The following is a 13,692-nucleotide window of genomic DNA, read 5'->3' as shown; positions in this document are numbered from 1 at the left end:
TCCAAAACAACCGTTTTCCAACTCCTTGAGAAACGATGTGATGTGCAATGTATATTATGAGAAAATGAAAGTGTTTTTTGACCTTGGAAAATTAAAGTGTTTTTGAAACCTGTTGTAGGAGACCTCCAAAACAACATTAGGAACCTTTAAAATAGCATAATTGGGGTACTTTAAGGTATTCAGCTAATTATCATCAATTGAATATGGGATGGGATTTTGAGTTTGATTCAATATGGAATTATTTGGGAATATGTTCAGTTATAATGTCATTAGGTTTGTTAAAATTATTACATACTTATTGCAAGATGCTCAGGGTTCACTTTGCATAATTCCAATGATAGTTTAGTTTAGTTTAGGGGTCTGATTCATATTAGGAATTTCCACACTGCACTTAACCAGGGTTGCCAACTATGGTTGCCTGGCTGAAGTGAGATTGTGATAACTGAATGTGGCCCTATCTGGATCCAACTATTTATTTTTAATTGAATCTTAATACTTTGCCAGTACCCATATGCTTAATGTGGTACTAGATTGACTTTTTAGCAATGTTCCCTATTAACTTTCTCTAACATGCAGCTACCATTACCTCTAAGGTAATTTAACAATGAGGGGCATTGATTGATTGATTGATTGATTGATTGATTGATTGATTGATTGACTGGTTGGGTGATTGATTGATTGATTGATTGATTGATTGATTGGTTTGGGGATTGATTGATTGATTGATTGATTGATTGATTGATTGGTTGATTGATTGATTGATTGATTGATTGATTGATTGATTGATTGATTGATTGATTGATTGATTGATTGATTGATTGATTGATTGATTGTATTCTCTGTGTGGCAAAAAAGTATACTGTTACAATCAAAACTGTATATAGCTTGTTTGTCCACAGTAAATAAAAAAAAGTTTTGAATTAATAATAAAGATAATAAAAAACAAAAGCAATCTAGATTTTAACGTCACCTTTTGCGCAGGAACACAAACATTAACTCCTCTTAAAAACAGTAACTGTTTATTTTTTTCAGGTAAATGTAGGCTCTACTCTTTATTAAAGTCCCATTACAGTTACACTTCTTATACAAATTATTTCTTGGGTATATTTTATGACACATGAAAATGCATATTTTTGTCTAAACTATTATGCCTATTTCTCTGTTGCAATACAAATGTGGTTTTCATTTAACTAAACAACAATTAAAATATCACCCACAATAGTGGTCCAGCCAAATAGAACATTTATTCGCATTTGGCACTTAGCATGAGTTACATTTAATTAAACTTAATTTTCACCGTCAGATACTACTTTGTATTGACCTCATTGCGAAGTGCAGAAAGAAATTTGATTGGTGCAAAATCTTGCTGCTTTATATCTGTTCAATCGATTTAAGAAAAGAAAAAATCTGCAAATGTATTTTTCTCAAAAATATATATATATATACTTTAAATATTTGAAGTACACTACATATGTACTTTTAATACAATCACACACACACTTCTTTTTCATAAGGGTTCAAAACATTAATCTACTGAACATACTTACAGTAAGGCCCTGATATATTCACCATAAAGTACTTTTTTGTTCTTCGCTTAGGGGTAAAAAGAAGTTTGAAATACACAAACTTTACTTTACGAGCTTTACTGTTATTCTAACCAACGCTGTCCATGCTGCAGGGAGTGCCACTTAGATAAATATGGAAATATGTGCTGCAGCTGCACACTTTCCTTTCAATGACAAAATAAGCACACAACAAAAAATGGCAGCGGTGAGAAAACAGTAGTTAAGAAAGCATCTGATTATAGCGATGTGGATATGTTTGTACAAGCTCTGCAATTCGGCACTCCAGTCAAGTCATGTCATGTTTATTTATATAGCATTTTATACAATAGATTGCTTTAAAGCAGCGGTTTTACAGTATTAAATAAATAAAAAAACAATCTCAGTGTATCTTTCAATTAGAAATACAATTCTTTTTTTTCTAATATAATGCAGCACTCCTCTGTGTTCATGTTTTTACTCATGGACATCAGACCATGACAGACTGAACAGAAGAAACGAACCAAAGAAGATTCCCTCCTCAAAGAAGGCGGAGCCTCAGAGCCACACCTACCTATTGCATGTTCACTAAGGACAAATGATAGTTTAAAGGTGTTTACCAGCCAGAGCAAACTTTTGTTCGATTTGGCAAGCTGTTTTGAACTTCCGAAACAAACCCAAAACAAACTTCCTTTTGGCCATGATTTTGTTCGAAATTACATCACACCAGTACAATATACATGCCAGCAACAGTTTAGCTAGGTTAGTTGACCTAAAAAAAAAAAAAAAAACTAACCATAATGAAGACAGTTTAGACTAAGGACACTATAGTGAGCATTATTGGCAACACTGATAATGCATTGTGTACTTGCATTGTGTTTTTAAATTGTGTGATGTAACAATGCATGAATTCAAGCTTGTCTAGCTAGAAGAGTTTGCGTTCACGTACGGTATAATTTGTGCCTAAAAGCTTAGGTCCCATATTTAAAAAAAACTGTTTTTTCTATTGATCTCTTATAGGTTTACATTGATGAGGACCTGACAAAGGACTTCAAATTAAGACAAAGGATGTTAGGCCACCATATGTGCTGCTTCCTAAATTAATTCTCAAAAGGATCTTAAAGACATTTATTGAGTCCAGAATTTCATTTTGAAGTGGTATAAGATTCAGACTATCCAGGTCAGCATCTCCTGAAACATTATAACAGACTGGATGGCTGATTTCTGCCTTAAGTGCATATTAAACTTGTGTTGTTTAGAAACAAAAAAATATAGGAAGGGGCTTATTTCACAATATGGGACATACAAATGGCTAACCTGTATGGGCAGTTCCCTTTGTCGCCTCCTGTGGACTGTTGGAGCGATTGCGGTTCTGTTGTCGGCGTCTGCCCGTTGACCGGGCAGTGCGAATACGGACTTCGCTTACTTTGAAAAAGGCCACCATGAAAGGCTGCCTCTCCAGAGCGCCATCACGACCCACTAACCCTGCTTCCTTAGGACTGATGCTCCATCCTTTAAAAAAAAGAAAGAAAAGGAGAATACTATAGGTATCTCTGTCCAGTTTTAGATGCAGAGATATCAATAAGTAGGGCATCTTTTTTAAAAGTGCTGTTTGTTTGCAGTCACATCAGGACTCATAGTTCCAAAGATGGTTTCTTTTGAATGACTTTGAACTGGTTGACTCGCAAATCAAACTGATTCAAGAACTGAACTCAAAGTTACCAAAGGAAATTCAAATGAATAGGTTGAACTAGCCAATGAGGACTATATAATACCCAGCCAAAAAACATCTGTTAACATTCCCAGTCACCTCACTGGCAATGGACTCCCTGGAAATAATCTATTTGGAACACCATCGTTGCTCATGGTGGCTCATAGACGCCCAGTTTACTGTCAATCACCTGACCCACACACACACACACACACACACACACACACACACACACACACACACACACACACACACACACACACACACACACACACACACACACACACACACACACACACACACACACACACACACACACACACACACACACACACACACACACACACACACAAACACACACACACACACACAAACATATTGGTTGAACTCATCTTAAACTTATCTTACCACTGCTGGTCTCCACACTGATCTGTAGACCCAGGTTATGTTGTGGACTCATCACCCAGAGATTGCTAGTTGCTGTAAAGTCAAACTCCAGCCAACCTTCTTCAGCCGCCCACAACCTGCGAGATTCCAGCAGAAACAGATCGGCATCCCTGCAAATGAGAAAGTCTGGAGATCATTAAATGTTATAAACACTATATATACTTGAATCAATGACCCTGTCTAATAGTGTTTTATGTTCTTTATTACAAATAATACTGTAAAAGTATATGGAATAAATGGTAATAATATGTAAGTAAATGGTAGAAAGAACAAGTATTGAATGGTAACATTCAAAGAAAATGCAGCATTCTTTAGATATGTAATGAAATTACAACTGTATTTTGCAAACACATTGGTTTTAAAGAGAAACGTTCTAGTATAATTTATAACTTTAATAATATTTCCAATTTAAATTAAATTAGGTTGTTCCCATCAGGGTTATAATAGTTAACTTAAATTAAATATAAAACCATAAAAAAACATTTCTGTTGCTTGATATAAAATAACCGTTAACTGAAATAAATTAAAATATATATAAAAACTTCAGCTAGTTCCCAAGGTAACATTTCTAATTTTAATTCAGTTCAACTTGATCTACTAAAATAACTAAAACTAAAACTGAAATTAAAATTTCTAAAACTACATAGAACCTTACAAAATTGGCAAAAAACAACAAAATTACTAAAACTTTAACTAAACAAAAATATTAAAATGGAAACCATAAAAGTAAAAACATTAAAAATATGAAGAAAAAAAAACTATAGTATCTCACTGTTCCAAACCTCATCCCATTTTTTTACAATCAATTTAAGGCATGTATTCAATGGTAAAAATGTTAATTCAATGTTAAAAAATAACAGCTTGTCAGTTGAGAACAGAGGTATAGTAGCCTTACAGGGAGGCCTGTCCCATTATAATAATTACACACTATGCATGGTAATAAGCATTGGCTGGGTCACTTCAAAGCTGTCGGTCACACAGGTGTTCTGGGAATGTCCCTGTAGCCCCTCTTTATTGCTCATTAATTAGAGCCGCACTCTAAGGAGCTCCATATGAGGTTCTTCCCTCTGGTGGTTCACACGTCACATTCGACAAGAACACATCATGCTTATGCTGACTCATATTGTTTAGTACCACCAGTCACACAGCTTCACCTGGGACGGGGTCCGAACGGGACCACAGGGGAGCTGCCGACTCTAAAAACCCCACTGTAAAGCTTCTTATAGACACATTAAATTAACTGGAATAATAAAGTCAGAAGTGTAAGGGTTTTTTTTTTTCTTTTTTTTAAATCGCATTTATTGCCTCTGTCTTTGGCTGCCGTTAAAATAGGCCTATAGTTTAATAGCTTTACGCTGCCATCGCATGCATACAGGACCGTCTTCACATATGCTTTGGGAGGGTTTTCCAAGGAGGCCAGATGTACATGAAAACAACCAGGGACTAGAATATATACAAACAGAAAAGTAATAACTCTACAGTCATGGCAAGCTGGATTTATCATGAGGTATTGATGGATCGTCATGACAACAGAACCTGATTTCAAAATAAATACAACCGGCAGTGTTTTAAAATGCATCTAAGATTTCTCCGAAACAGTTCAATCTCAATATAATGACATAAGAATACATTCACTGATAAAATGTATATTCACTATAAGTCGCTTTGGATAAAAGTGCCAGCCAAATGCATAAATATAAATGTCTAAGCCCTAATACAACCTCCAATTTTTTTGTAATACAACAAATTTATTCATTCATTATATGACAATTATCTACTTGCACAATATTAAAAGTGTAGCATTCCACTTTTTAGAAGATTTCCATTAACACCATGATTTTTAAGAAAATGCAGTAGTCTAATTTGATTACTGTGAATCAAACTGTGAAGACTATGAATCACGACCATTTAGTTACATTCAATTGTAATTTTTTGTTTTGTTTTACATGTCCATTTTGAAATGAGGGACGACAAATAGTTGAGGGTATGTTTAGCCGTCAATGATGTACTAAAAACGGAAACATTGTCAAAAAGTTGGTAACACTTTATTTTGATGGTCCCTTTTGAACATTCTGTTGACTATAAGTAACTTTCCAACAACATGTCAACTAACTCTCATTAGAGTATTAGTAGACTGTCTGCTTAATATCTGCTAACTCTTTATTGTGTTGGTCCTCCAACATACTTTCTACTGACTATAACTAACTTTGCAAGTGCATGTCAACTTATTCTAACCCTAACCCTACCAGTCTACTGATACTCTACCAACACCCTAACGAGAGTTAGTAGACATGTAGGTGCAACGTTACTTATAGTCACCAAGAATGTGTTAAAAGCACCATCAAAATAAAATGAAACCAAAAGTTACACATTCATACAGATCCATGACTAAAACATTGTATTATGCATGCCAGGCCAGTTGTTGCCAGTTGGCGATGTCACTTTGTAAAGAACACCACGACCCTATAGACTGAACATGTAATGCGTTTGACGTCACCGTTTTCACAAATTCGTGTTTTTGTAATTTACACGAAGTCAATAATGATATTGTTTTTAGAAACTTGCACTTTGAAACCCTCAAAACGCCATTGTGATGTAAATGAAAGGCCAAAACGCATAAAAAGTTTTCCGTTATGTTGAAAATGGTGTTGTGTAAACAGCCCCTATATCTACAGCATTAACCTCTTAATATTTATTTAAAGTTTTGGAAAAGAAAAAAAATACTGTTTGCATCATCTTTGGCTATCTAGTTACATGATTTACTGAATTTCTGGAGAAATTCCATAACATTGTGTTTACAACTATACTCCATAGACTTTATTAGAAAAATAGGATTGTTAGTAACTGACATTTTTAAGCCAAGCTTAGCGAAGGGTCAAATTACAACAGATTAAATTAGCATATCAGGCTGATTTATGCAGGCGATAAGTATATCTATGATGACCTACTACATTTGCCAAAGTATGCAGTGTAAAACAGAGAACATTATAAAGAATACAGTTTCCAACAATGCATGTAAAGCCTGAGAATGACTTTTTATTTATTACCTGACTGCTTTTGTGACACTTTTTGACAAAATAATTGTTTTTGTTTCCAATCTAGACCCAATGACTACATTAAACATGCCATGTTCTGAAGTATACTGTTTCCTACAATTACAATAATTGTAGATAGACTGCAACAGTATGCAAGCAATCCATTTCAGACATATCCAAATAATGGAAGATGGGGGAGTGTTTGAAAATAGTCATTTTTTTTCTAGTGGTGAAAAAATGAAACACCTTTAACATATGGAATATGGCCTAGATAAACAACTAATGTGTCCATTGTGCATATGCTCTTACAAGCCATTGTTTCTTTACATTTAAGACCCTGTGAGGCTTGTTGACTCGAGGTTAGCTATACTTCTGTTTTAGGTCAAATCGTCTGGCCACATGGGCTAAATTCAGCCAGATATACATCCCCTCAGCACCACCTCCATAAGCAAGTTATTTTTTGCACATTGGATTAAAGGCTTACACACTTCAGAAGTTTCTCTCAGCCATATTGTGCATCTGCTTAGCTCAGCTATACCGCATTTCCCCAACCAATGTGTTTTTTAAAGATCACAAACCATAAACACAGTAATTATGCTGTTAGAACTTGACAAGTTTGCAAATTAATCTGTTTGTAAGCAAATACATTTTGCAAGCCACACAGTATTTGGGATTTACAGGCAGAAAGTGGCATGTAGGGAAATACCACAAAGCACGCTATAATTTGCATCAAGGTAAACCTTGTTGTACAGTGATACAATGACTGGCGATACATCATCTCAAGATATGACTAAAAATAAAAGAATCCTACTGCAGGTTTGTGGAAAAACAGTGTGCCCATTGTTCAACTCAGGATGTACACCAAATGAACACTTCGTGATAAACATTAGAAAACTATTTGGAAGAGAAACATGTGGTTCATTTAGATTTTGGCCTTTGTTTCTTGTTTGGTGCCTTTTTTGGTTAAAAAATAAATAAACTTGATGGGTAGTCTCATAGTCACACCTTATTGGTGTGTTTTGAACACTTTACCGGTCACGCCATCTGCTTTTCTCAAGGAGATATCCCTCCCACCACCCACAAAGTCAATGTTTGACGTGTGTTGGTGGGTTCTTTTTTAGACGCCAAACTAAAGCTATTTCAGTAGTGCGTTGTGGTCATGGCCGTAGTCTACATAAAGTACATGGTAGACAACCTCTGCTGTGTTCAGTAAGGGATGCCAGGGCTTGATTTAAAATACAGTCAATTACTCAGCTTGAAAATCGTGCAACAAATAAATATTATTTTCAAAATAGCAGTTTAATACTTAAATTTGATCATATTTACATTTAGTTCTAAATCAAGGTTCCACAATACAATACATATCACAAATATATACTGGTGCACTATTTATTTAAAAGAATCATTGATGAGTTTTAATGGCATTAGAAGAGCCAACTAAGTGAACTTAGTTTTCTATGTGTGCTTTTGAAAGAGATCATAATTACTATGAGGTCAAGTTCTTTGACTATTAATCAACTGGATAGACTCGACAACAATGAAGAATATGGAATTTTATAGAATAGCATTTTGAAATGTAACTTCTTTACCTGTCTGGGTGTTCCCCAACCACCTGAAACACACTAAGTAGGAATGTCTCATTGCGAAAGGCCCTGGTGACACACTCCTTGTAGATCCTGAATTCTGCAGCTGTGATGGCCTCTCCCTCTGGGATCTGGGACAGGTTGAATTTGAACTCTTTATGGTGTCGTCTCTGTGGAGACAGCTCCCTGTCATTTTCCACTGTTAAGACACATAGAAGTACAATGAGATATTTTAGTTTACTTGACGAAATGCTATTGACATATAATTTGCATGTTTGCATACTCTGGGTCACAAATTGACTGTACAGGGGTAAGAATAAGTTTGTGGTCTCTGGATTTCTGCACTGATGACCCATACAATGTGGTCTGATCTTCAAATTCAGAATTTTCTTCATTGACAAGGCAGGCTGAATCTCTATGTTATGACTTATCCAAAATTGGTGTCAATCAAGGAAATGAGATTGTAAGTGTGGAAGTGTCCACAGATGACCTGACAAATATGTTCTTATCAAGAATAATTGGTTAATGTTAACCATCCCAGAAGCTTTCAAATGACTCATTACAGAGATGCACAAAGCTGGAAAAGGCAACAAAAGCGTTGCTAAAGACATTGGTAGTCCATAATAACTTTTTTTTAAAACAGAAATGAACCATCACTTAACTTACATAAGTTCTTGGAAAATGGAAAATTCATAGCAGTACTATGACACTATTTTCTTCTAGATCTGCGGTATAGCCAAAGCAACTGTGTTGCATTATTTTCCTGTTATCACTGTAAAGCTGCTTTGAAACAATCTATATTGTAAAAAGCGCTGTATAAATAAAGGTGACTTGACTTGAGTTGACTTGACCTGACCTGGCAAGATACCTTTTCTACAAATGTAGAAAATTCTGGATTGTTTCTACTCTGGGCGGACATCCTGTCAAGATCACTTTAATAACACAACAGGCAATCCTGAAAGAGGTCAGAGAGAACCCAAAGATAACAGCAAAAACCTCAGCAAAAACCTTAACGGAAAAAAAAAAAGCATAAACGGAACAACATGATAATTACAACATTGAGACGTTGAGATGACATTGAGATGTCTCATATTTTCCCGAAATCACATGGATGTTCCACAATGGTTCTGGGAAAATGTTATTTAGACAGTTGAGACAAAAGTTTAACTTTTTGGCAAAAATGCACAAAGCTTTGTTTAGAGGAAATACAGCATTGCATACAACACTAAAACCTCTTCTTAACTGTGAAACTTGGTGGAAGGAGCATCATGCTTTGCTGCCTCAGAGTATTGACCAGCCGTTGGAGGAACAATGAATTCTAATGTATATATACTGTATATATCAAGACCTTTTACAGGAGAATATCAGGAAAGCAAATCATGAGGTTGGGTGATGCAAAATGACAAGGACCCAATACCAACTAAAAATGGCTGAAAAAGTGAAATTTAAAGCCAACTGAGATGATGTGGCATAACCTAAAGTGGACAACCCATAAAAATTTGTGGGGAGGGATTGACCAAAATTGACAAAGTCTTATGAGCATCTGTAGAAAAAATAAATGTTTGGTGGAGGCTTCAATGGTTTACTTACTTTCTCCATCATGCAATGTGAATGATTACTTACAGTGTTATGTACAAAAGTACAATTATTAATGTTATTAGTTATGCCAGATTGTGTTTGTTTATAATTGTAAGATCAGACCACATATTATGAGTAATTAATGCAGAAATTTAAAAACACAGTCTTGCTATTGTAGTACATTGCATTTATTATAGCTCCTTGCCTCTGAATAACTTGTTTTCGGAAAGCAACTTTCATTATTCGCATCTCTTGCAGTGCATCCACCGCAGACAAACTTAAGCCTTGTTCTCTGTGTGTAAAGATTTGGTGGTAAATCTAGAAGGACAAATATATTCAAATAAAACCGTCTTCACCTCTTGAGTTGATGCCTAGTTACAGTGGAAAACAGATACTGCTAAGCTTGTACTCATGTTGATGCAAGTGTAAAATTTGAAAAGAGACCTCCAGGGGAATGTGTGTGTGTAAACAAACTTGGATTTGGAACAAACAATCAAGCCAAGATTCACTGTTTTAGAGACAGCAAAAAATACATTGTTTCTTTACAATACAATGACATGATATAATAATATACTATTCGATATAATATCCATGCACAATATCAGTGAAAGACCAACATGTAACACTTAACATTAACTTTTTCACCAGGGTTTTTCTTTTCACATACCTAAACATTACAAGGATGTGGTAAGCTATGCATGCTCAATAATAGCCTATAATTGACTGACCTAATTCACCCATATGGTCTATACGTGCGCATTTATATTACAGCACCACTTCACAGAGCATCCAGATGTGCAGGGCATGTGCTGTACCACTATTTCTGGTAGAATACTAATTCTTTATTTATTCAAGCTGTTCCCACAGCAAAGGACATCACAGCATTCATTTATCCACTGTTTTAAGATTTTCTGCATGAGTTCAGCCACTCATGCAGAAAAAGGAAAAAGGGGAAATTGCGACCAGAGTGTGTTTTCTCATCAGATGACAGCTTTGTCATTCTGCCGTGCTATTCTTCCCCTCACGTCACGGACAACCCTTCCTCTTGTTCCTATGGACGACCCATGGGCTGTATTTCTTGCCATAAGTACAAGTCCAGCCGGATGCCCCGCTTGTGGGACCAGGGTGAGGTGTCCTGCTCTGATTGTATTTCCATGCTTCCCTAGGTGAGGAACACTCACTTCCATCTAACCCCTTCCTCCTTGTGAAGAGGAAGAGAAAGTCATGGAGTTGACTAAATCGTGGAGCAGAGGAATGAATTAGAGATCACCAAGGGTTTTGGGGTAATGTGAAGACTACCCCTTTTTCTGTTTGGTGAATTACAGAAGCTGTTTAAAGTTCTCCAACATCACATGGGAGCAACTTCTCTGATCTGTCGTCTTCCAACAGGGAGTTATACTCTTCTTCTGTCCTTACACATGTGTTACAAATTAAAACTGAACCTCTTGAGAAAACCTCAAAGGGCTTAAGACAGATCCCTGAGGGACACCCTGTCCTTGTGCTACATACTCTGCTCTAATTGACTGACTAACCTTGGAAAACCCACCTGCAAAGTATGAAATAGAATACTGGTAGAATATTTTGACCTCTAGTGAGGGTCTACTACCAAAAAAAAAAAAGAAGAAGAAGGATAAGAGAGAGTAGAGTAGAGAGAGAAGAGTAGAGAGAGAATTTTCTTTAGTGCTGTTCCAGCTTCAGGTTCACATGGTGATTGCTTAACATCAGGCGTTTTCTCACTCACAATATGACTGAGTAATTCATACTGAAAGCAATTTCCAGAGGTCCCATTTGTGATGTTTTTAACATCAGGACATCAAGGTTTGAATGTGGCCATTTCACATGCTGCTGAGACTTCTTCATTAACAACTTTCCCAGGTGGATCCAACAACAGAAGCCAGTCTCTCCACAACAAAAACATCCGAGATGACAGATATATTAAAGGTCAACCGCACATGCAGTATCGAGGGCCACTGATCTGGAAATTACCATGTTCTTTTGCCTAAAAACGATAGGGTGGCTGAAGACTACCCATGAGATTTGGCAGAATATATATTGTCAATGCCATTCTTTTTTTAGTTTTCATTGCCTGTATTACAATTATGAAAGCGGAAATTTGCAAAGGACTCAACTGTTGAGGAGTTTTAAATGTGTCATCTGCAAATGCTGTTGCCTTTTTAAAAGGATAATGGAAAAAATGAGGCTCACAAAATGATAGATTATACTTACATAAAGGACTTGGCATTGACAGTAAGAAACACAACCAAAACCACAGAGCCCATATGGTTTGATATAACTGATGTGTTTTTTTAGAGAAGAGACCCAGTAAGGACCCACAACAATAACTGTGTGGTCACATACTAAACAAAAATGTGAAAGTGCAAAAGGTTGTTTGAGCAACAGACATTTAAGAGCAACATAGTGGAAAGTCTTGTGTGACTATCATTGTGTTGGCGTTTTTCATCATCTTCACAGATACTCTTCTCCCACACATTAACAGGAAAAGAGGACAGGGATGTGATGAAAGATCCAGGGAGAGGGACATACACTGAGAAATGGTTTATACAAAATGCAAAGCAAAATTATATGAATGCTGTGTGAATTCTGTTAAGTTTAATATGAAAGAAAATATAATCTCACTAAAAATATATAGGCATGCAATTTCAGCCATAATGCCTGATATGTTATGCCTAAATATTTTATAGCTCATAACTGTAATATTTCAATTTTTTAAAATGTTGAAATGTAAATTACTAGAACTACTTATGATGCTCCACACGATTTCAGGTATTTAGCTTCCGCATTAATGTCCGGAATCTGACTAGGACTAGGAACATTCCAAAACAACAATTCTGAGGAACACTTGCTTTGATTTTTATTCAATGATGCCAAAATGTCCAGGGCTCTCATTTATAAAGCGAGTTTCCACGCAAAGGTTGTGATCTATAAAAACTTGGCGGGAGAATGTGCGCACCTTTAAGCAAACTTTGAGCCGTGCGTACGCACATTCTGGAGACAAAGGGAATTGGCAACACAGATGGTGAGTTGGAGTTAAATGTCTTTTTGGTCACTTTTAGACGGAAAATCTAACGAAAATGATACAATACAGAAAGATAATACAAATATAATTTCACTCACCAAGCCTATCACTTGAAGCAAATATCCACCCTTTTTTAAATGTCCGCGCCAGCGAGCGCGTTGGGCCGTTTAGTGAAACTAACGCACATATAGCCTATCTTACGGCAGATGAAGTAAAACCGTAAATCTTTATTATGAGTCATAATCATAAATAGAGTGCATGTTCACAATGACACTTTAAATAAATAAAATAATGATTTAAAATATTTTTTACTTTTTATATAAACATTTAGATTAAATATGCCATTCCCATTAATGGAGTTAAACACTTAAACTACATGAAATCATTACTGAGAAGTTACAAAAAAATGTTATATTCAAAAAATATAAATATTTGTTGTGGATGCAATGCTTTTGAACACTTTTCCTCTGGCATTCTGTGTTTTAAATTTTACATGCATAATTGCTTATCATGATAATAGCAGATTGTGTGAGAAAATAGTTTCTTGCAAATAATGCACAAGGTCTATCTGTTTCCATTAAAAATATAATCAATTAAAAATACTATTTGGCCCGTGAGATTGAGAAACTTTCTCTGAAATGTATTTTGCACTATTTAATTTATTTATTCAAAAACAAGGCAAGGATAGGCTTATGATTTTTATTAATGTAATGTGACGGCACATCCGTATTTCATATTTTCCTAATATCTTGTATCGTTA

The 13,692-nt window shown here is 35.6% G+C and overlaps 1 protein-coding gene across 1 annotated transcript in view; it reads right to left on the bottom strand.

The window, feature by feature from the left end:
• The window catches only part of bmp6 (bone morphogenetic protein 6), a 52,358-nt gene that overhangs the window by 12,175 nt on the left and 26,491 nt on the right, over nt 1–13,692 (bottom strand). Inside the window, exons 2-4 of the mRNA XM_077244280.1 lie at nt 8,324–8,516; nt 3,661–3,809; nt 2,859–3,053 (exon numbers count right to left, since the gene is read on the bottom strand). Coding sequence (XP_077100395.1) covers nt 2,859–3,053; nt 3,661–3,809; nt 8,324–8,516 — 537 coding nt within the window. The remainder of the gene's footprint in view (nt 1–2,858; nt 3,054–3,660; nt 3,810–8,323; nt 8,517–13,692) is intronic.

Source organism: Siphateles boraxobius, unplaced genomic scaffold (assembly GCF_051911475.1).
Source record: "Siphateles boraxobius isolate OS27281-9 unplaced genomic scaffold, OSU_SipBor_1 26, whole genome shotgun sequence".
NCBI classification, from domain to species: Eukaryota; Metazoa; Chordata; class Actinopteri; order Cypriniformes; family Leuciscidae; genus Siphateles; species Siphateles boraxobius.
This window is presented reverse-complemented; position numbering and strand designations above follow the sequence as displayed.